We start from the raw sequence: 20945 nt of genomic DNA, 5'->3' as shown, positions 1-20945 counted from the left end.
AATCACCATTCCCTGTTCTCTTAAACCATTTTTTGAACACCTTGGAAGTCTCCACCCTTCCCATAGAAAGCTGAATTATATATAACAAACATTCTCATAACACTTCAATATAAATATCAGTCTCAATAACCAAACCAAATTCTGTGTGGGGTTCCACCCTATTCCAATGAATGGTCACAAGTGCAAACCAGCAACAACAAAAATATGTCTTAAGGGTGAATACATGAAATTTCTAGTTTATCCACCAAACAAAAATGTCCCCATTGTATGTGGTTCATTTTGAAGAGAAAACTCATGAACATAGAGCCCTAAAAATTATTTCACTGAGCACAATAAAGAACAAATGTGATACTGATTTTTAAATTTTTCTATTTTGCATATGATTACTATTTTCCTACTTTCTCTTCATCTAAATCAAGATGCATACCATGACGTTTATTTAGACACATAAAAGAACAAGAAAAAAATACATTCATATACTGCATACTCAAGAATGGGGAGCAGGTATTAAGGAGTGTTTAAAAAAATAGCATTCCCAAGGCAGAGTAATGCTGTAATGTTCTGTTCAGTATGGACTGTCTGATGATTAATAGGATGTGAGCCCCGAGTGAAGGTTTTTCGCATTCATACATTCATGAGGTAATCTCCAGAATGAATTCTTTGGTGAATACATTCCTTGTCAAAAGGCCAGGCCACAATAATTACAATTACTGGTTTCAATCAGGAATGAAATTTCTAATCAAGCATAAGATGGGGACACCTGCTAACAGCCTTGTCACATCACTACATTATTAAAGTCTCTCACCTATATGGATTGCCTGATGGCATTAAGTCAGGCTTGAAAGCACACTGAAGAATCTGACACGCTCATTACATGTCTAAGACTGCTCACCATTATGAATTCTCCGAAGACTTGAAAGGGTTGAACTCTGACGAAAGACCTTGCCACGCTCATTGCATTTGTAAGCCTTCTCACCATTATGAATTCTCTGATGACGTACAAGGTTTGCATTTTGACTAAACACTTTGCCACAATCATTACTCTTGTAATTTGCTCCATTATGTATTTTCCAATGAATTCGAAGTTGGAGGCTTTGACTAAAGACCTTGGCACATGCATTACATTTGTAAGGTTTCTCTGCAATATGAATTTCTTGATGCCTTGTAAGGGTTGTCTTCTCACAAAAGACTTTGCCACACTCATGACATTTGTAAGGTTTCTCTCCAGTAAGAATTCTCTGAAGAAGAATGCAAGGACTGCATTTCGATTAAAGACTCTGCCACACACGTCACATTTATATGGTTTGGATCCTGTATGGATTATTTGATGATGCCAGAGAGTTGAGCCATGATGAAAAGTTTTGCCACACACATTACGTTTGTAAGGTTTCTCTTCAGTATGAATTCTCCGATGAACTGCAAGGTATGAATTTTAACCAAAGACCTTGCCACATACATCACAATTGTGTAATTTCTCTCCTGTATGGGTTATCTGATGCCTACTGAGGTATGAGCCCTGATGAGCGGTTTTAGCCACACTCATTACATTTGTAAGATTACTCACTATTATGAATTGTTGGATGACTCGCAAGGTTTGTGTTTTGACTAAAGACTGTGACACACTCATTACATTCCTAAGGTTTCTCTCTAGTATGAATTTCCTGATGAAGTCCAAGGACTGCATTTTGATGACTGACTCTGTCACATACATCATATTTATATGGTTTTGCTACTCTATGGATTATGTCATGCCTACTGACGCCAGAGGAAGAAAAAAAGGTTTTCCCACAGACACTACATTTTTAAGGGTTCTCCACAGTATGAATTCTCTGATGAGTTACAAGGTCTGGATTTTGACTAAAGACCTTGGCACACACATCACATTTATGTAATTTCTCTCCTGTATGGACTATCCGATGTCGACTGAGGGTTGAGCTCTGATTAAAGGTTTTACCACAGTCATTACATTTGTAAGGTTTCTCTCCAGTATGAATTCTCTGATGAACTGAAAGCTTTCTTTTCTGACTAAAGACCTTGCCACACTCATTACATTCGTAAGGTTTCTCTCCAGTATGAACTCTTTGATGAATTACAAGGTCTGAATTTTGACTAAAGACCTTGTCACATACATCACATTTATGTAATTTCTCTCCTGTATGGATTATCCAATGTCGAGTGAGGATTGATCTCTGATTAAAGGTTTTACCACACTCATTACATTTGTAAGGTTTCTCTCCAGTATGAATTCTCTGATGAACTGAAAGCTTTCCTTTTGTACTAAAGACCTTGCCACACTCATTACATTTGTAAGGCTTCTCTCCAGTATGAATTCTTTGATGAATTACAAGGTCTGAATTTCGGCTAAAGACCTTGTCACATACATCACATTTATGTAATTTCTCTCCTATATGGATTCTCTGATGACTCCTGAGATTTGAGCCCTGATGAAACGTTTTGCCATACTCATTACATTTGCAAGGCATTTCCCTGTGTGGGCTCTGGTCTTGTGTCAGTATTGAAGGATGCATAAAATATATATTAGAAATGTTGGTTTGGACAGGAGGAGAAATTCCTTCAACTGGTGAAAATGAGGAAGTACTATTGATACTCTTATTAGCTTTATTAAAATCATCAATTTTCTGTTTACTTTTAAACATATGCAGTTCATCCTGAAGGCTTAACACAAGTCTATTTCCAATATGGTTGTTTCCCGCATCCCTTCCACCATGTTGACTTCTTCTATCAGTGACATTTTGGTTATGGGATGTAGGGATATTTCTGTAATTTCTTTCATCATGTCTCCACTGAAATCCAAAGTCAAACACATTCTCCTGTATTTCCGAGAGGTAAAAAGGTTTGATTTCCTGGATTTCATGTCTTCCCAAAATCACTGTTTGGAATACTCCTCCTCTATCAATGTTTGATTTTAGTTGTAATTTCCTTATCACGTGTATATGAGAAATATCTACAAGATACAAAGAACCATACATTTCCTATTCATTACACTGCATGAATAAATGTTTCATGTTGAATATATGATATTAAACAAAAGTAACACTTTTATCAAACAGAGTTACGAAACTTTTCAACCGTGATGTTAAATTTTTGAAGAACAGTAAAGAATAGGATTCTTCACTACAGAAAGAGTGATTACACGTAATTCAAATTAAGTTCAGCATAGCATCGTTTCAAACACCGTGACAAAAACGTTCAAATGGAAAAACTTACATTAGCTCTCAAAAACGGGTATTTTCCACTGTGACCACAAAGCACATACCAACTAACAGTAAACATACAAATACCAGAAGTTTAAAAAGGAAATCTTAAGGGAGATGCAAGAAGAAGTGAGCTATGTAACTAATACTGCTATTCAAGCATCCCTGCTGGAAATGGTTTCTGAGTCATCACGGCTGCACATTTTGATTTAGGTCATCTACTGAAAAAGTTTTTCAGTGGATGAAAGGGAATCATTTTTACAGTGTGAGTAATGAGGAAGGTGGAGGGATGGATGATGAAGTGCTGTGGAAACTGGGGAGATCAGGAGAACAACTTAAATACGTGACCAAACGACAGTGATTCTAACCACATCAAGAGACAATGTAAACGGACTTCCCTGGCGGTCCAGTGGTTAAGACTCTGTGCTTCCAAAGCAGGGGGTGCGGGTTCCATCTCAGGTCAGGGAACTAAGATCCCACATGCTACGGGGTGTGGCCAAAAATAAATAAATAAATAATACAAAAAGAGAGAGAGAGACCATGTAAAGAAAGACCAGGACTGATACCAGGACTGAGTGGAGGAGAGGGAATAATAAACACGGGGTATCATAGCTTGTGATCGCATATATGTGTGAATAAAACTGTACGAGGCAACTAAAAATAATGAGGTTAAAAGAAAAGAAGAGGACTTCCCTGGTGGTGCAGTGGTTAAGAATCCACCTGCCAACGGAGGGGACATGGGTTTGAGCCCTGGTCCGGGAAGATCCCACATGCCGCGGAGCAACTAGGCCCGTGCGCCGGAACTACCGAGCCTGCGCTCCACAGCCCGCAAGCCACAACTACTGAGCCTGCGCGCCTAGAGCCTGTGCTCTGCAACAAGAGAAGCCACCGCAATGAGAAGCCCGCGCACCACAAGGAAGAGTAGCCCCTGCTCGCCGCAACTAGAGAAAGCCCGCGCGCAGCAACAAAGACCCAACGCAGCCAAAAATAAATAAATAAAATAAATAAATTTATTAAAAAAAAAAAAAAAGATACCTGCACTCCCACATTCATAACAGCAGTAATCACAATGGCCCAGGCATTGAAACAACCTAACTGTCCAACAGATGGATGGGGAACAAATCTGGGAGATACACAGAATGCAATTTCATTTACACATAAAGAAGAAAAAAATCCAGCTATTTTTAACAGCACAGATGGACAATGAGGGTATATACTCAGTAAAATTATTCAGAGAAAAAATAATACTGAATGATCCCATTTATGTGCAAAATATATTTTTTTAAAAAGAGGCATGCTGGGACTTCCCTGGTGGTCCAGTGGTTAAGAATTCGCCTTCCATTGCAAGGGACGTGGGTTCGCTCCCTGGCTGGGGAACTAAGATCCCATATGCCAAGAGGCAAATAAGCCCAAGCGCTGCCTCAACTGCGCCCGCGAGCTCTGGAGCCTGCCCGCCACAACTAGAGAAGCCTGCGCGCCACAATGAAGACCCAGTGCAGCCAACAAAAAAATAAACACATAAATAAAGTAAAATTTAAAAAAGGGGCATACTAAGAGCAACTTAGAGTAGAACAGCTGTTACCAAACTCTGGTAGCAGAATGGGGAGATATTAGTCAAAGGAGTAAATGGCTGAGGTAGCAAAACAAGCAGACAGGGCTTGAGACAGCTCCTTGCAGGTTCTGAGGTGCCAGATGGAATGAAAGAGCAGCCAGTGTTTTCCCATCTCCTGATTAGGTCTTCAAAGAACACAAGATGGGGGTGGAACCCAGAAAGGCTCAGGGGCTGGAGTCTGGAGGCATCAGCTCTGATCTATATGGACTGAGAACTGAGCATCCAAGGGAATCAAGTCCAAAAGGAGAGCTGAGGGAGCAACAGACCCCTTTAAAACAACCCTGTTTACGCTCCTCAAAATCAAGCAGCAACAAGTTCACAGGGGCCAGATAGCCGAGTGCTGTATATCATGATAAAGACTTTGCCTTTGTCTTTGGTGGAGCTCCCACACCACTGGAGGGGGAAAGAATACATTTTACATGTTGAGGGACCGAGTGATAACTAAGGGAGAAGAAAAATTTCCTCTCAGACTTGACAACGAATAGATTTCTGTTTTCGCAAACAACTCTCCCATTTGGTAGAGTTTCCCAAACACTACTAATGCTGCAGTGGGTCTGGAAACATATTTCAGAAACTCATCCACCACGTGCCTCCTTCTCAATGCAGAGGGAAGAATGAAATATGCAGACATCTAACTCTCTTCCAATAGGTACTGAATCAAAAGCACAGAGGTAGAGCACAGGGAATGAAATATTTTAAAAGTTTCTGCTTGGGCATTAGACACACTTAATCACTTAAAAAACTCCTGGTGTACCGCGAAGTGGCCAGATCATCTGAAGAAAGGGCATGTTTAAACTCCTGATGCTAAATCAAGAAGCTTTTCATGCCTCAGTCAACATGGCTTTGAGCTCAGTTAACCAAGGCAGGGGATTCCAAAAGGGAAACAGGGGAAAATGCAAAGATACCCTCCCGACTTTTGGAGGGAAGTTATCCTCACCCACAGAGAGCAGGTTCCTGCAGGTCTCCAACATCACGTCCCTGTACAAGGCCCTCTGAGCAGGGTCCAGGCATTCCCACTCTTCTGGAGAGAATTCGATGACCACATCATTTAATGTCAACTGTCCCTTAAATAAAAAAACATTTCACCGAGAGGACATGAGGAGAGTTCTTATTTCCATACAAAATGAGTAGAGGTAAAAGATCAATTAGATTGAAGTATGTATTCTGACAGATCCATGGAAAGGTATTTGAAGCTAATTGGGTGTCTAATTTTAACTTCTTATGCTTTGTCATAGAGATTACAATATCCTTCAAATAGATTTACCCTTCTCATTTTTGTGGGCAATACATGAAATACATACAAATAAAAATTCAACACCGGGCTGTCCATGTGGAAGTGTTAGATATTACGTTCTATACACTGGGGGATAATCCTCCTCCTGGATGTGGAGGAGCATGAGTGGTGTCTTCAGAGATGACAGAGTCCACGGTGGCTTTATAAAGAAAGCTCAAAACCTCCAATTATGATGACACTAACAGCAGCAAAGAGGAACATTATATGAACACTTCCTACATGCTATGCATTACTCTAAATGTTTTACATGTATTAACTTGTTAGCAACATCAAAGCTCATTAAAGAAAGATCTTTTCCCAACTTACAGAGGAGAAGACTGTGTCAGAGACACTCTGAAAAACTCGACTGAGTTCAGGAATCTAAGGAATCATACAGTAAGCACATGAACTTGGTTGGGCTATACCATGGTTGGGCTCTGGAACTGAAGCTTAAAAATCACAGAGTTTAAAAAAAAAAAAAAAAAAAAATCAGAGTTAAGTAACACATAGAGCATTAAAACTTCACTGACAGATGATTACCTGAGAAAACTTTAAAGAAGTTCAAGGTAAACAACATGGAACAGCCTAAAAGTTCATTATATACGTGTACACGCACACATACACACAAAACGTTAGTAATCTTATTACTATTTAAACCATGAACATGATACTGTAGAAAAAATTCAAGGCCAGGGAATATACTAAAGATATAATATGAACTGCAAAAAGATATCTATAGATTTAAAATCATGATGTCTTTTATCTAAACCATGGACTTGCACATCCATGCACGTATACACACATGTCAACGATAAATTAACTGAAACGAGAGTGGTCTCCTGACAGATTCTCAGACTATTTTTTCATTATCATATCTATTCACGTGTATTTCAGGATATTTCTTACAGAAATGAAAATGTACAAACTGTACTAAACTGAGCTTCTCAACATGATTCTATAGTAGTCTGCTAAAAAAGAAAATAGTACAGACATTTAAAAAAAATAAGAATACTTTAACTCCAATTTCAATAACTATATTCAAAAATATAAATATAAATCTGTCCATTTGAATTTATACAGATAGGCATTAACAAAGGCCAAAAAGGGTTTCTTTGTTTTTCCACTAATAAAACATTGATTCAAAATCAGAAAAATTTTTTTTTAAAATTAGAAAAGTTATTACTATTATACGTTATTTTAACAGATTAAGAATAAAATTCTCACAATGGTAAAGTAAAAAGTTTCTTGGAGAATTATAAAACATAACAAAAAAGAATATGGAAAAAGTATATTGTTATTAAGAAAGAACATTTCACCAATGTCATGATCAGAAGGAAAGGGTCGATGCATTCCCGCTGAAGTTACAGTGGAGTGAAGGGGGCTGGCCAGGGCTCCTGCCGTTCACCACGGTACAGTGTGCCTGAGCAGGGACCACTAGAGGAAGTAACAGGAGGAAAACAGAGAGCTAGAATGAAAGACACATCTAAGGACAGGAAAGGCAAACAGCAAAAGGAAGGAAAAAGACATCCCACCCCACAGACAGCAAGAGTGACTGCAAAATATCGGACAAAGTAAACAGAAAAACTGACGTAAGAGACAAAGGACATCACGTAATCATAAAAGGGTCAATTCTCCAAGAAGATATAACAATTATAAACACGTACTGAGGGACGGCACTAGGTTAAGGATGAATGCACAGGTGTCAGGAACAACACCTCAGAGTCAGAGAGGATTAGCGTGTCCAAAGAAGGGAATTTCAGGACGGATACACTGAAGAATCAACTGAGAACATGAATTCACCTGAGAAAGAGCCATTTCTTACTCCTTCTCTTTCCTCTTCCTCCTCTTCTTATGGGCTTCTTCCTCAGACCATGTGAGCCTTTGGAGGTCGATCTTCAAAGTTGGAAACAGGCTGTTTAATGCTTGGAATCAACACCCCCCCCTTCCTGAGTCACCACCACGCACACAGGGAAGACCTCAGCATGTGGAACAGACAGTCCCCTGCTGCCCACGGTCCCAGGAGGGACTCAGGACAGTAAACTCCCACACAGAGACCAACAAGGGAGCTTCCCCACCCTTTCCTTCAGATCAGGCTCCCCTCCTGGTGAGGCCCCCACGTACACAGCAGCAGCGGGCACCTCAGCTGGACCCGACGACCCCCTGCAGGTCACAGACCAGCCCTGATCCATCCCCACGCAGAGCAGAGCCCCCTCACCCTCAGCCCAGACCTCAGCCCTCAGGAATGGGGGGACCCAGAGTCACGATGCTCAGTGAGGGATCCGGATTGGAACATCCTGGGGAACCTTAAGTATTATTCGTGTTGGGCCCCAACCCAGCTACTTTAAAAGGCATCTCTGTTCAGGGGGGATAAAACATATAAAGATGCCTTACTCAAATCAACGTGAAGCCTGGGTTGAGCACCATCTAGAGGAGGTGAGCCCAACACACCTCACGCTTTCTTTTTCTTTTCAAGCACTACTGAGGTATAATTGATGAATAAAAATGGTGTGCATATAAGCTGTACAATGTGATTATTTGGCAGATGTACACAATGTACAATAATTATCAGCATCAAGTAATTTACACTTCCACTAACTCACAGTTACCATTTTGTGTCTGTGTAGTGAGAACACTAAAATTTTACTCCCTCAACAATTCTCCAGTATATAGTAACACACTATGATCAACCGTAGTCAGCATAGTACACAGAGATCCCCAGAACTTACTCATTTTACAAATGAAAGTTTCTAACCCTTGGGCAACATCGCCCCATTTTCTCCACCACCCAGCCCCTGGTAACAACCTTTCTACTCTACAGCTCTATGAGTTTTACATTGCTAGTTTTCACACAGAATTTATCTTTTTCTGTCAGGCTTATTTCACTGAGCATATTCATTCTAGGTTCGTTCATTTTGTCACAAATGATAGGCTCCTTCATTTTTATGGCTGAATTTTGTGTGTGTGTGTATATATATACATACATACATATATATATATATTTATATATAAAATCTCTTCATTATTCATTCGTCAACATTATGGTTCTTTCTACAACTTGGCTGTTGTGAATAATGCATTAATGCTCATTGGAGGGCAGATATTGCGCTCAGTATACTGATTTCATTTCCTTTGGATATCGAGCCAGAGGTGGGTTTGACAGATTGTGTCTGTTCTACATTAAATTTACTGAGAAACCACCATATTGTTTTCTATAATAGCCGTATCATTTACATTCCCACCAACAGGGCATTAAGTGTGCTCTGTTCTCCGTATTGGGCCTGTGTGTGTGTGTGTGTGTGTGTGTCTGTGTCTGTGTGTTGAGACAGATAAAGACAGGATAGTACAGAAACAAGCATGAGCCTGGCAGCAAGAAAGTTAACAGCTATTTCTTCCCAAGGATGAGCCTCTAGACTTTCGATCACTGTGGTGTTGGGGCCCTTTGATTCTTGAAACAATCTTTCCAAACATGACAGGACTTTATGACCCGTGCTAGACACATACCTAGCAAAAGCTCCCTGCTCAAAACATTCTGCCATCTGACACAGAACTCATAAATTCCCGTACGGACACAAATAAACTAACAAACTCTTACGGGGTCCAACACAGTCTCCAGACACTCTCTTAATGGTTCTCATAGAAAATACCAAATAACAAGCCAAGCTCTTCATAACTCATGCCATCAGGAAAAAACACATATGAAGACACCCAAGGATCAGTAGACCCAAAAGCCCATATTTTCATTTACAATGATTCCAGCACAAACACTGTCGTCTCCATAACCTACCAATTAAAAAGATGTCTCCAATGATACACATGCCTCAGTGAGACCCCAACATCCCCAATGACGTGCTCTCTTTTGTACCTTTCATAGCGCATCTGAAATATTCTTCCCTCACAACCCAAAATGCTCAAAAATAGCAAAGGTAATGCGAAAAATGATCTCTGAGACTTTCCCTGTATTACTTGGAGGTTTACACGATGATTCTTACCCTCCCAAAAAAGCCAACACAAGTCACGGCTTAGAGTGGATTCTACAGGGCGCCCTCTAGATCCATTCCTGCGGTACCATGGCAGCCATCCTCCTCTACCCAGAGCTCCCTACGGGTGTATCTCAGGCCACAGCTCTAACAATACTGGGGGAAAATGGTTCCCTTTCTAAATCCACTGTCTTCATTCCTCCTCAGGAATGAAGGTGTGACCCAACGTAACCAGTACATGCAAGCCTCAGTCTCAGCATCTATGCTACAGGGAAGCTGAGCTAGGAGCCTATGGTGCCTCAAACCCACAACCACCCATAAACCCAGGTCATGATGCTCCAGACAGAATTAAGACATCCCTTGCCAATACCTCCCCACGTCCCTTGATCCCACAAGGGACAGGTGCACACATTCACGGGGCTCAACTTGATGCCCACACCTGCGGCCATATCCCTCGTGCAGACCCATACAGGCTCTGCTTCCCTTTCCCGACTTCTCTATCTCTCCTCCATGCGAACACGAGGAAACGTGATAAGTGGCACAAAGACCTCTCAGCAAAGATCTTGCAACAAGAACACAGACGCTCCCACCCAAAGGACACTGGGCATTCAGTATGAAGATCAAACAGCTGGCCCCCTGGAGAATATTTGCCAGCAACTGGGGACGTTATGGAGTGCAGTTACACAGGCATTTGAGTTCAGTGAGACAGTTACAAAGGGAGAGCGTCCTTTAAGTTTCTTGTCTCCTGTTCTCCCCACTCACATCTAATTGGAAAATACATTCCCTATTTAGGGCGATCTCCTTCACATCCCCTTAGGTTCTGGACTTCTTCCCACCCTTAGCATCGTAAAATCACTACCCCTGACTCTGAGCGGATGAACTGCTGGAAGGCAAAGCACTTGTCAAGGTGGCAACTGGTCCCCAGATGTGCACAGCCTGGAACACCTGTAGCTACAGCAGAGCAGTAAGGCAGCAGAATAAACATGAGGACACCTGACAACACTGCAAGAGAAAATCAGTTGTACAGGGCTCCTTAGGCCTCCCTACAGCTTTTTGCTCTGGAGTAATTAAGGAGGCACACAAGGTAAAGATCAATAAGCGCTGAGATATCCAGACAAATATGGGAACCATCCTCATCACCTACCCTGTTACCTTCGTATTCCCTGAGGAGTACTCAGCCCAATGCAAATTCCTAGCATCTGAAAACATCCCACGAGTGAGGCGTTGCAGTGACCCTCGGAAAAAGATGAACACCGTGTCCTTCGGTGGACGTTAAAGACAAGAGACTCAAAATAATCAATGGAGAAGTGCGTTTCTGTTGAGGGTGACTGATACTGAGGCAATAAAACCTGGTTAATGTCACAGAGATTGTCGGGGGGTGGATGGCGAGCCATCTCTGAACTAAGACTTGAAGGAGGGTGTACGGCCAGAATCATGCTGATTCAAAAGAAAAAGGTAAGAGGAACAACTAAGGTCTGAAACATGAAAGGTGTTGGTGTTTGGGAACAGAGAAAAGGTGAATGTGACCAGGACAGAGTGAACCAACAGAACAGGGTCAGCTCCCAGGATGAGGCTGGAGACACCGGCAGGGCCCTGAGGATGACACAGGTCTGTGTAGCTACAGGAAGGAAACTGGATTTTGTCCCAAGGACAAAAAAAACCCAGTGGAGGTCTGAAGCCCAGGGGTTGACATAAACTACTTTCAGATTTACATTTAATGCAGAGAAATATGTCTGACTATGGTTTCTCAAACTATGAGGCTATGTTCCATTCTCAATCCTAGCATTTTTGCTTTTCATTCTAGATGACTGGGAACCGTGAAAAATTCTAAATAACACAGGACACTCTCACTAGAAAGAATTCCCACACACAGACAAACAAACAATTTGGCCAATCACTTCAGGAGTCAATATTCCTCAGACTCACAGTTTCTGAGTCTAGACTCTCATCTCCATATTACAAGTGGGCTCCCTGAGGAGGCCCAGAGGGGAGACATGTCTAAGAAAGCCCAGGTTGAATCCAGAGAATCAGGTGGAACTAAAGTCTGAAATGGGATCTTGAAGGGCCAGTGGGCAGACTTTGTCCTCATCGCCTGTCGAATTTAAAACACCAGGACCAACCTTCACGTTCCTGACCAAAGGAAACTTCTCTTTCAAGGTCTGATCACACAGACATAATACTGAGTATTCAAATTCTTTTTTCCAGAAGATCTCAGTAAAATATTTAAACGTGCAGATTTGCAAAAATATAGCCACTGGTGAAGAAAACATTGTAAGGGGTCAGCTGAAAAATAAACTGTGAGCAAACTTCTTCATCATGAATAGATGGCTCTGTTGGAGGAAGGTTCCAAGTCAATCCAACCCATCCTTCATCATTTGCAAAGAACACTAAAGAGGGACCTGAGCGAAACATCTTCCTGTCACCTCATAGCTATTTTAACAGACCAAATAAAAGAGGAAAAAAACAAATATTAGACTAACTGGTTAAATTAGGTTTTGACTGTTAATGTAAAAGTCCAATGACCTCTTTACCAAATACTCATCAAAATAATCTAAAATTATTTACTAGTTATCAAAGAAGTTTTCCAATATATAAGATGAAGAGGAAAAGCACTCAGGCCTCATATAAACCTGAATCAATAAAAAGAAATAATTTGTGAATTATTTTTAATCTAAAAATGCTGGTGTCGAAGTTTTTCAAAAATTGAGGATTTACCTTATTTAGAAAAGAATGACATGAATAGACTACCTAAGGGAACCAAACTTATTCCAGAAGTTAATAATTACCTACAGGAAAGTAGAAATTGAATGGACTAAGATTTATTCCAAGCTACACAAAGAATTAAACGTAAAGAAACCAGAAAGAAAGAAGAAAATTCATTACAAAACCCAAAACTTTTAATGTTCCTTTAAAGAGGCACCACGTGGTGACAAAGCTAGTCATTTCTTGTGCCACTAGTCTCTCGCCTCTCCTCTCCTCTACCTCATGCCAGGAAAATGGAAGAGGGTGACCCACAACCGTCTGGGTCAAGTCACTGCGCCTTGGCCGAACAGGAACTGCAAATGGAAGTTATCTTCTCATACAAGTACTTACAAAATACACAAAACTTTCACTTTTTGCACTTCCCATACTCATCTGTCTAATTTAAGCAAATACATTTTAATTCATTAGATTCTAAAGCTACAAATCAGCATATCACAACATAATCATCCGTATCCAAACAACTCACCACCCATCTGGACCCAGTTTCTCACCTCTACCTGCAACGCTATGTGTTTCCATTTCATTCTGTTTATCTGTCTCCTATTTCATCTCTGTCTTTTTGTTCCCCTCTACTCTCCTGCTGTTTCTCCCCTCCTACTTCTCCCTCACCCTTGTCCTGCCCCACCCTGCGACTTCTTCCCCTTCTTGCTGCTTTCTCCCCAACCTGTATGATTGTCCTAAATATCCATGTGTTTCTCCATCTTTATTCCCAAACTCAGCTCCCTCTCCGATCTCCAGGTTACATCTTTTCTGTAACTGCTACAATGCCTTAGTCTGCACTCTCAGGCACCCCAGGTGGCTATGCCTCCTTCCTGCTTTCTCTCTTGTGCTCTTCTAGTCACTAGTTTTCCTCTTTCTCTCCCAGCACCACGGTCCTCTGAAGGGCATGGTTGCAACTCCTACGCTCTCCGCCCACTCCCTGTGTGAAGTGCCTCCCTCCTGCCGGTGATACAAGGCCCCTCTCCCTATGTTACTATCCCATCGGTTCTCTCTCATTCCTTCCTCCTTCTCAGTTTTTCTGCTTCTCTCCCAGTCGCTCTGTCTCTGCTTCTCCTGATCCCCCTCGCCCACGAATTTACAGGGATGGTGACTAAATAAGATGCCGCCCTACCGGAAGAGACTATTTTCCAGCGGTGTGGAAACTGGGGACAGACATACACTGGGTGTCACACGGCTGGCCCAGGTCACTCCCCGCCCCCCACGCCGGGTGAGGGGAAGGGCTGACCAGGAAGGGGAGGCCTGCGGAGCAAAGCACCGGCCTGAGAAGCAGGCGAGGACAGAGGGGCTGGGAGGGAGGGAGGGAGGGGGTCTCCGGAGAGGGGCGGGCTCTGCAGAATCCCAGGACCCGGGAGAGGACGCGGCCCCTCCGGGAGCGGGGCGGCCGGCGCTGCCCTCCAGGGGCCGAGAAGGCCAGGCTGGGGGCGCGAATCCACCTCGCGGAAGAGGACTTTACACTGCGAGGGCGAGACATTAACAGGTTTGAAGCAGGGAAATGTTGCGAAAGGCGGTGTCTACGTGGACAAGGTAAAAAAGCCAAGGTCAGGGACCAGCCTCAGAGCGAATTCAAACCCAAAGGAAAAGACACCCGTCCTGTGACGGCGACGTCTGGATTTACTTGGGGTGGAGGGCCGGCTGCTGTGATTTTACGTCCATAGTGACTCCGAGACCCCGAGGATGGAGTAAGGGGGACCGCGCGGCACATACACACTACGAAGAAAAAACTTACGGTCAGCCGCACGACGTTCACCTCGCGCTCACCGCTTCTACTTCCGTAGGAAACCGCGGACACGCAGAGAGAAGAGGCGGGGCTTCCGGGGCGGGGCCTGGGCGGAGCGCTACGTGCGAGGGGCGGCGGGGGGAGAGTGCAGGTCTGCAGAGAGAGCGCGGGAGTGCGGCGCAGGGGCCGGGGTTCCCTTACCTTGACCTGCTTAGTTAACTGTCCATAATACTTTTAAGGTAAAAGCGTACAATTGTATGGGCCGGTTTTGCAAAAACTAAGAAGATTACTCTTAAGTTAAAAGCAGATTAAATAAAAAGCTTTTTTTTGCCAAAAGATTTCTCGCACGTCCCGCTCGTGAGGCTGAAGCAATTCAGAGCTCTGGAAACTTGGGTCTCCAAGTGGTAGCTGTGGGGCGGTGATTGGAGCCTGGAACATTTGCTGCAGTTACAATTAATATAAGCACTTTAAGGAAATAAAAACTGGATTTTTCTTTGCATTACAAACGAGAATGTGCATTAAAAAAAAAACTCTAGCTACGTAGAATGGTCTATTTCATACTGAAACCCTAAACAACGGATATTCTGACCTTTCAGCCTCCGCGGCCGCCTTGGAGCCCCTGAAAAAGCTTGTGGCAAAGGGGGGCAATTAAAAAACCAAAAGAAGCAGGTCCTGAAGTTTACTCTTGACTGTACCCATCCTGTACAAGATGGAATCATGGATGCTGCCAATTTTGAGCAGGTTCTTCAGGAGAGAATCAAACAACGGAAAAGCTGGGAATCTTAGTGGAGGCGTTGCAACAATCAAAAAGAAGCAGCTGCCAATTTTCAGCAGGTTCTTCAGGAGAGAATCAAACAACGGAAAAGCTGGGAATCTTAGTGGAGGCGTTGTAACAATCAAAAGAAGCAATGCAAGATTACTGTAACTTCTGAGGTGTCTTTTTCCAAAAGGTATTTGAAATATCGCACCAAAAAATATCTGAAGAAGACTAATTTCCGAGATTGGTTACGTAGGTTAGGTAGGTGCTATCACCAAAGAAAGTTTCAAATTGCATTACTTCCAGATTAATCAAGATGAAGAGGAGGAAGATGAGGATTAAAAGGCAATTATCTGGGAACTTCCCTGGTGGTCCAGTGGCTAAGACTCTCCACTCCCAATACAGGGGGCCCGGGTTCAATTTCTGGTCAGGGAACTAGATCCCACATGCTGCAGCTAAAAGATCCCACATACCGCAACCAAGACACAGCACAGCCAAATAAATAAAATAAAAATTATTTTTTAAAAAACCTCAATTACCTGGAATATTCTGTATGAGTTCTAGAATAAAACATAGGAACCAAAACCAAAAACGTATATTCTGTTTCTGTTCCTGATTGACTCAACACTCTGCTCGGTTCCAGAGACTCAGGGACCAGACCTGGGGTCTGAGACTGGAGGACTAAGTCACCTTAGCTAGCCACAATATTGTGCAATAATTTCAGAAGCTGGTATCGTTTTACACTTGTTCCTGCCTAAAGGGAAAATGTGTCCTTTTTTTTTTCTTTTTTCTTTTTATATTATAGCTGCAAGTTTTCCTCTAAATATTGCTTTAGCTGCCATAAGTTTTGTTATCTGTGTCTTTTAAATATTTTATTTATTTATTTATTTTTGGCTGCGTTGGGTCTTCGTTTCTGTGCGAGGGCTTTCTCTAGTTGCGGCAAGTGGGGGCCACTCTTCATCCCGGTGCGCAGGCCTCTCACTATCGTGGCCTCTCTTGTTGCGGAGCACAGGCTCCAGACGCGCAGGCTCAGTAGTTGTGGCTCACGGGCCTAGCTGCTCCGCGGCATGTGGGATCTTCCCAGACCAGGGCTCGAACCCGTGTCCCCTGCATTAGCAGGCAAATTCTCAACCACTGCGCCACCAGGGAAGCCCGAAAATGTGTCTTTTCTATCCATCATAATTGTGAGCCCTTTTTCCTCAATAAATACAACTTCATCTTGGATACTTTTTCTTGTAGAATTATGTGATAATCAGTGTACCTGCATCTTATTTAAATACTCATTCTTTGGTAATATTTGCCTATGAAATAAATCTACACACATAGTTTGGAGATATTGCAAATTCGGTTCCAGAGCACCTCAATAAATCAAACTTAACAATAAAGTGGGTCACTCCAATTTTTTATATTCACAGTGCATATAAAAGTTATTCTGTAGACTATAAAGTGTGCAATAGGATTATGTCTAAAACAAGTTTAAATACATTAACTAAAATAAACATCATTTCTGCTTTCTCTTCAAGGAGTTGGTCTAGTAGACGTAGAGATGCAGACCTTCGTGAAAGCCCTGGGGGCATCTTACCTGACCAGCAGCATTTAATTTCTGTGGGCAAAGAGGTGGAGGCCGCAACTAAAAAGATCCCAGGTGCAGCAACTAAGACCCAGCCCAGCCAAATAAAGAAATAAATAAGTATTAAAAAAAAAAGATCACTGGTCAGACACAACATAAGATATATTAATAAACGAAAAGTTTGAAATATTGTGAGAATAACCAAAATGTGACACAGAGACACAAAGTGACCAAATGTTGTTGGAAAAATGGTGCCAAAGACTTTCTCCACCCACCGTGGCCACAAACCTTCAATCTGTAAAAAAAACCACAGTATCTCTGCAGCACAATAAAATAAAGGGCAGGGACTTCCCTGGTGGCGCAGTGCTTAAGAATCCACCTACCAACGCAGCAGACACCGGTTCGATCCCTGTTCCGGGAAGATTCCACATGCTGGAGAACAACTAAGCTCGTGTGCCACGACTACTGAGCCTGCTCTCTAGACCCCATGAGCTACAGCTAAGGAAGTCCATGGGCTCTAGAGCCCGCATGCTGCAACTACTGAAGCCTGCACACCTAGAGCCCATGCTCCACAAGAGAAGCCACCGCAATGAGAAGCTGGTACACCGCAACAAAGAGTAGCCCACGCTCGCCACAACTAGAGAAAGCCCACGCACAGCAAAGAAGACCCAACGCAGCCAAAAATAAAATAATAATTTAAAAAATAAAATAAAGTGCACTAAAATGAGGTATGCCTGTATAGATGTTATAGAACATTATCATAACCACAATTATATTTGCAGTTAAGTCATTTAAAAGAGTCAACAGATACTAACAAATTAAGTACAGATGTTGAGTTGTGGAAGGATAGAAATAATTAGTCTTGTTAGTGTAGCAACATAATTAAGCAATTTGTCACTGAAACCAGACAACCTGGATTCAATTCCCGATTCTGCCACTTGCTGGGATGCAAATGAATGGGTCTAAATCTGTGTTTGTCCTAAAATCCTTCATTTGTGAAATGAGAATAAATATCAGTGCTTTTCTGAGAGATGAAAATTTAGTAAGTTATTAGGCATAAACCCTTAATAACAATAACTCTTACCTGAAGTGGGATAATGACGAAATATAATATAAATCAGACTGAAGATCACTTTTCCAAAGAAAATATTTTCTTTTTGCTCAGGATCAAGTTCTAAGTGAAGGATATTGGGTGTCAGTTGTCATGCTATATATACGTAGCACAAATCTTATTTTCTCTGCAAAATGCACTGGCCCTGAATGTGAATACCATCCACTGAGAAGTGGCAGAATGGCTTCCAGGCATTTTGGCAATGGAGACTGTCTCATTGTCACAAACTATACTTGGAATTGTGGGGTCTTTCTATCTTATTCATCCTTATAATCTCATTCAGTTCCCTGCATCCTTGTTCATTTCCACAATCTTGATTTTCAAGCACTTTACCATACCAATTCCCAAATTAAAACATTTCATCTCACCATCTCCCCATTCCAGTTCTTTCATTAAATTGATCGCCTAGAGGAATGCCCTTTTATCATGTTTATAGTGCACCTACTTTATTTTATTTTATTTTTTTTTAATTAATTAATTTATTTATTTTTGGCTGTGCTGGGTCTTCGGTTCGTGCGAGGGCTTTCTCTAGTTGCGGCAAGTGGGGGCCACTGTTCATCGCGGTGCGGGGACCGCTCTTCATCGCGGTGCATGGTCCTCTCACTATCGCGGCCTCTCTTGTTGCGGAGCACAGGCTCCAGACGCGCAGGCTCAGCAGCTGTGGCTCACGGGCCCAGTTGCTCCGTGGCATGTGGGATCTTCCCAGACCAGGGCTCGAACCCGTGTCTCCTGCATTGGCAGGCAGATTCTCAACCACTGCGCCACCAGGGAAGCCCACACCTACTTTATATAACTCACTGAGTTATGTACGTATTCATGTCACAAGAATCAGAAAACAACTCACTGATTTATACATCCCTTGATGTAAAAATGGAAGATGTGGACTAACTGGTGGCACAGTAGTTAAGAATCCGCCTGCCAATGCAGGGGACACAGGTTTGATCCTTGCTCCGGGAAGATCCCACATGTAGCGGAGCAACAAAGCCCAGGTGCCAAAACTACTGAGCCTGCGCTCTAGAGCGCACGAGCCACAACTACTGAGCCCGTGAGCCTAGAGCCCGTGCTCCGCAACAAGAGAAGCCACTGCAATGAGAAGCCCGCACACCGCAACGAAGAGTAGCCCCGCTCGCCACAACTAGAGAAAGCCCGCGGGCAGCAACAAAGACCCAACGCAGCCAAAAATAAATAAATAAATAAAATAAATTTATTTTTCAAAAAAGCAATACATTTTTAAAAAATGGAATATGTCTGGAAGGAAAAAATAATGCTAAGGAAAAAGTGTATTTACAAAAAAACAACAGTTACTCAGGCATAAAAAGAAACGAAATTGAGTTATTTGTAGTGAGGTGGATGGACCTAGAGTCTGTCAGACAGAGTGAAGTAAGTCAGAAAGAGAAAAACAAATACCGTATGCTAACGCATATATATGGAATCTAAAAAAAAAAAAAAAAAGGTTCTGAAGAACCTAAGTGCAGGACGGGAATAAAGACGCAGACCTACTAGAGAATGGACTTGAGGACACGGGGCGGGGGAAGGGTAAGCTGGGACAAAGTGAGAGAGTGGCCTGGACATATATACACTACCAAATGTAAAATAGATAGCTAGTGGGAAGCAGCCGCATAGCACAGGGAGATCAGCTGGTGCTTTGTGACCACCTAGAGGGGTGGGATAGGGAGGGTGGGAGGGAGACGCAAGAGGGAAGAGATATGGGGATATATGTATATGTATAGTTGATTCACTTTGTTATAAAGCAGAAACTAACACACCATTGTAAAGCAATTATACTCCAATAAAGATGTGAAAAAAAAAAAAACAAAAAACAGGGACTTCCCTGGTGGTCCGGTGGTTAAGACTCTGCACTCCCAATGCAGGGGGCCCGGGTTCGATCCCTGATCAGGGAACTAGATCCTGCATGCAGGCTGCAACTAAGAGTCCACATGCTGCAACTAAGAACCCACGTACCACAGCTAAAAGATCCCACATGCTGCAACGAAGATCCTCCGTGCCTCAGCTAACACTCAGCACAACCAAATAAATAAATATTTTTAGAAAAATGAAAAAATAAAAAAACAAAAATGTATTACAGTAGAAAATAAACCATGTAACATATTGCTTAGTAACATTATTTGAAATTAAAATTTTAATAGCCCTTGGATAATTGCTCTTCTACTAAATTGCCTAGTTATACTATCCAATAAACAGTTCCACACATTAATTTTTATTAAACAGGGTAAACGTATTTAGCCAATTTTTTAAAATAGTATTTTACAAGCATTTTCAACAACCCAATTGAACAATATGTCTGCTGCAGGAATAAAAAAAAATGTAATAAAATTATTAGCATGAAGAAGCGCATGGTGTGTCCTAACCAAGAAATCAGGAGGTTCAAGAGTAAATATTGCATTTAGTTAAAGAATCTGACTCCAGTTTTTGATGTTTCACTACCGACACCGAATAAGTCACAACCTCTTCCTATCCAGCCTATGTGGGCAAGCTGATAAAGAAGCCTGACGGCTCCGTCCTGTGATACAAACTGAAAGTTCAAACCGTAAGTGTACCCTCCATCAAGCCTCACCTGGTAATCACATTAACACACCAAGCCAGTCACCATTCCCTGTTCTCTCAAACCATTTTAAAACACCTTGGAAGTCTCCCCTGCCCCCTAGACAGCTGAAGTATGTAACAAATATTCACATAACACTTTAATGTTAGCACCAGCCTCAATGACGAAACAACACTTTGCATGGGGTTCCACCCTATTCCAGTGAATGGTTACAAGTGCACATTACCAAAAATAAAGAATGTTTGGGTAGTGAATTATGAAATTTCTACTTTATCTCTCGAAGGAAAAAGTTCCTCTTGTATATTGTTCGTTTTTAAAACTCATGAACATTGATATTTTCGAATTAGTTCCCTGAGCGATTCAAGCATAAGAGATCGTATGATTTTT

General features: G+C 42.1%; 2 protein-coding genes and 1 pseudogene across 2 annotated transcripts in view; 2 read left to right on the top strand and 1 right to left on the bottom strand.

The window, feature by feature from the left end:
* Positions 1-20945, top strand: part of LOC114235400 (zinc finger protein 665-like) — a 427904-nt gene that overhangs the window by 219543 nt on the left and 187416 nt on the right. The window lies entirely within an intron of this gene.
* On the bottom strand, positions 879-14598 carry LOC103015484 (zinc finger protein 347-like). The gene is given in 6 exon segments (XM_057534424.1): positions 879-1241; positions 1244-1479; positions 1565-2965; positions 5765-5891; positions 7901-7993; positions 14567-14598. Coding segments are annotated over 5 exon segments (2142 nt in total). The 5' UTR covers positions 7916-7993; positions 14567-14598.
* Positions 13940-15656, top strand: LOC103015767 (60S ribosomal protein L22-like; annotated as a pseudogene).

The sequence above is a fragment of the Balaenoptera acutorostrata genome, chromosome 19 (genome assembly GCF_949987535.1).
Source record: "Balaenoptera acutorostrata chromosome 19, mBalAcu1.1, whole genome shotgun sequence".
In the NCBI taxonomy this organism is placed as follows: domain Eukaryota; kingdom Metazoa; phylum Chordata; class Mammalia; order Artiodactyla; family Balaenopteridae; genus Balaenoptera; species Balaenoptera acutorostrata.
Note: the sequence above shows the minus strand (reverse complement) of the source record. Positions and strands in the feature narration are given on the sequence as shown.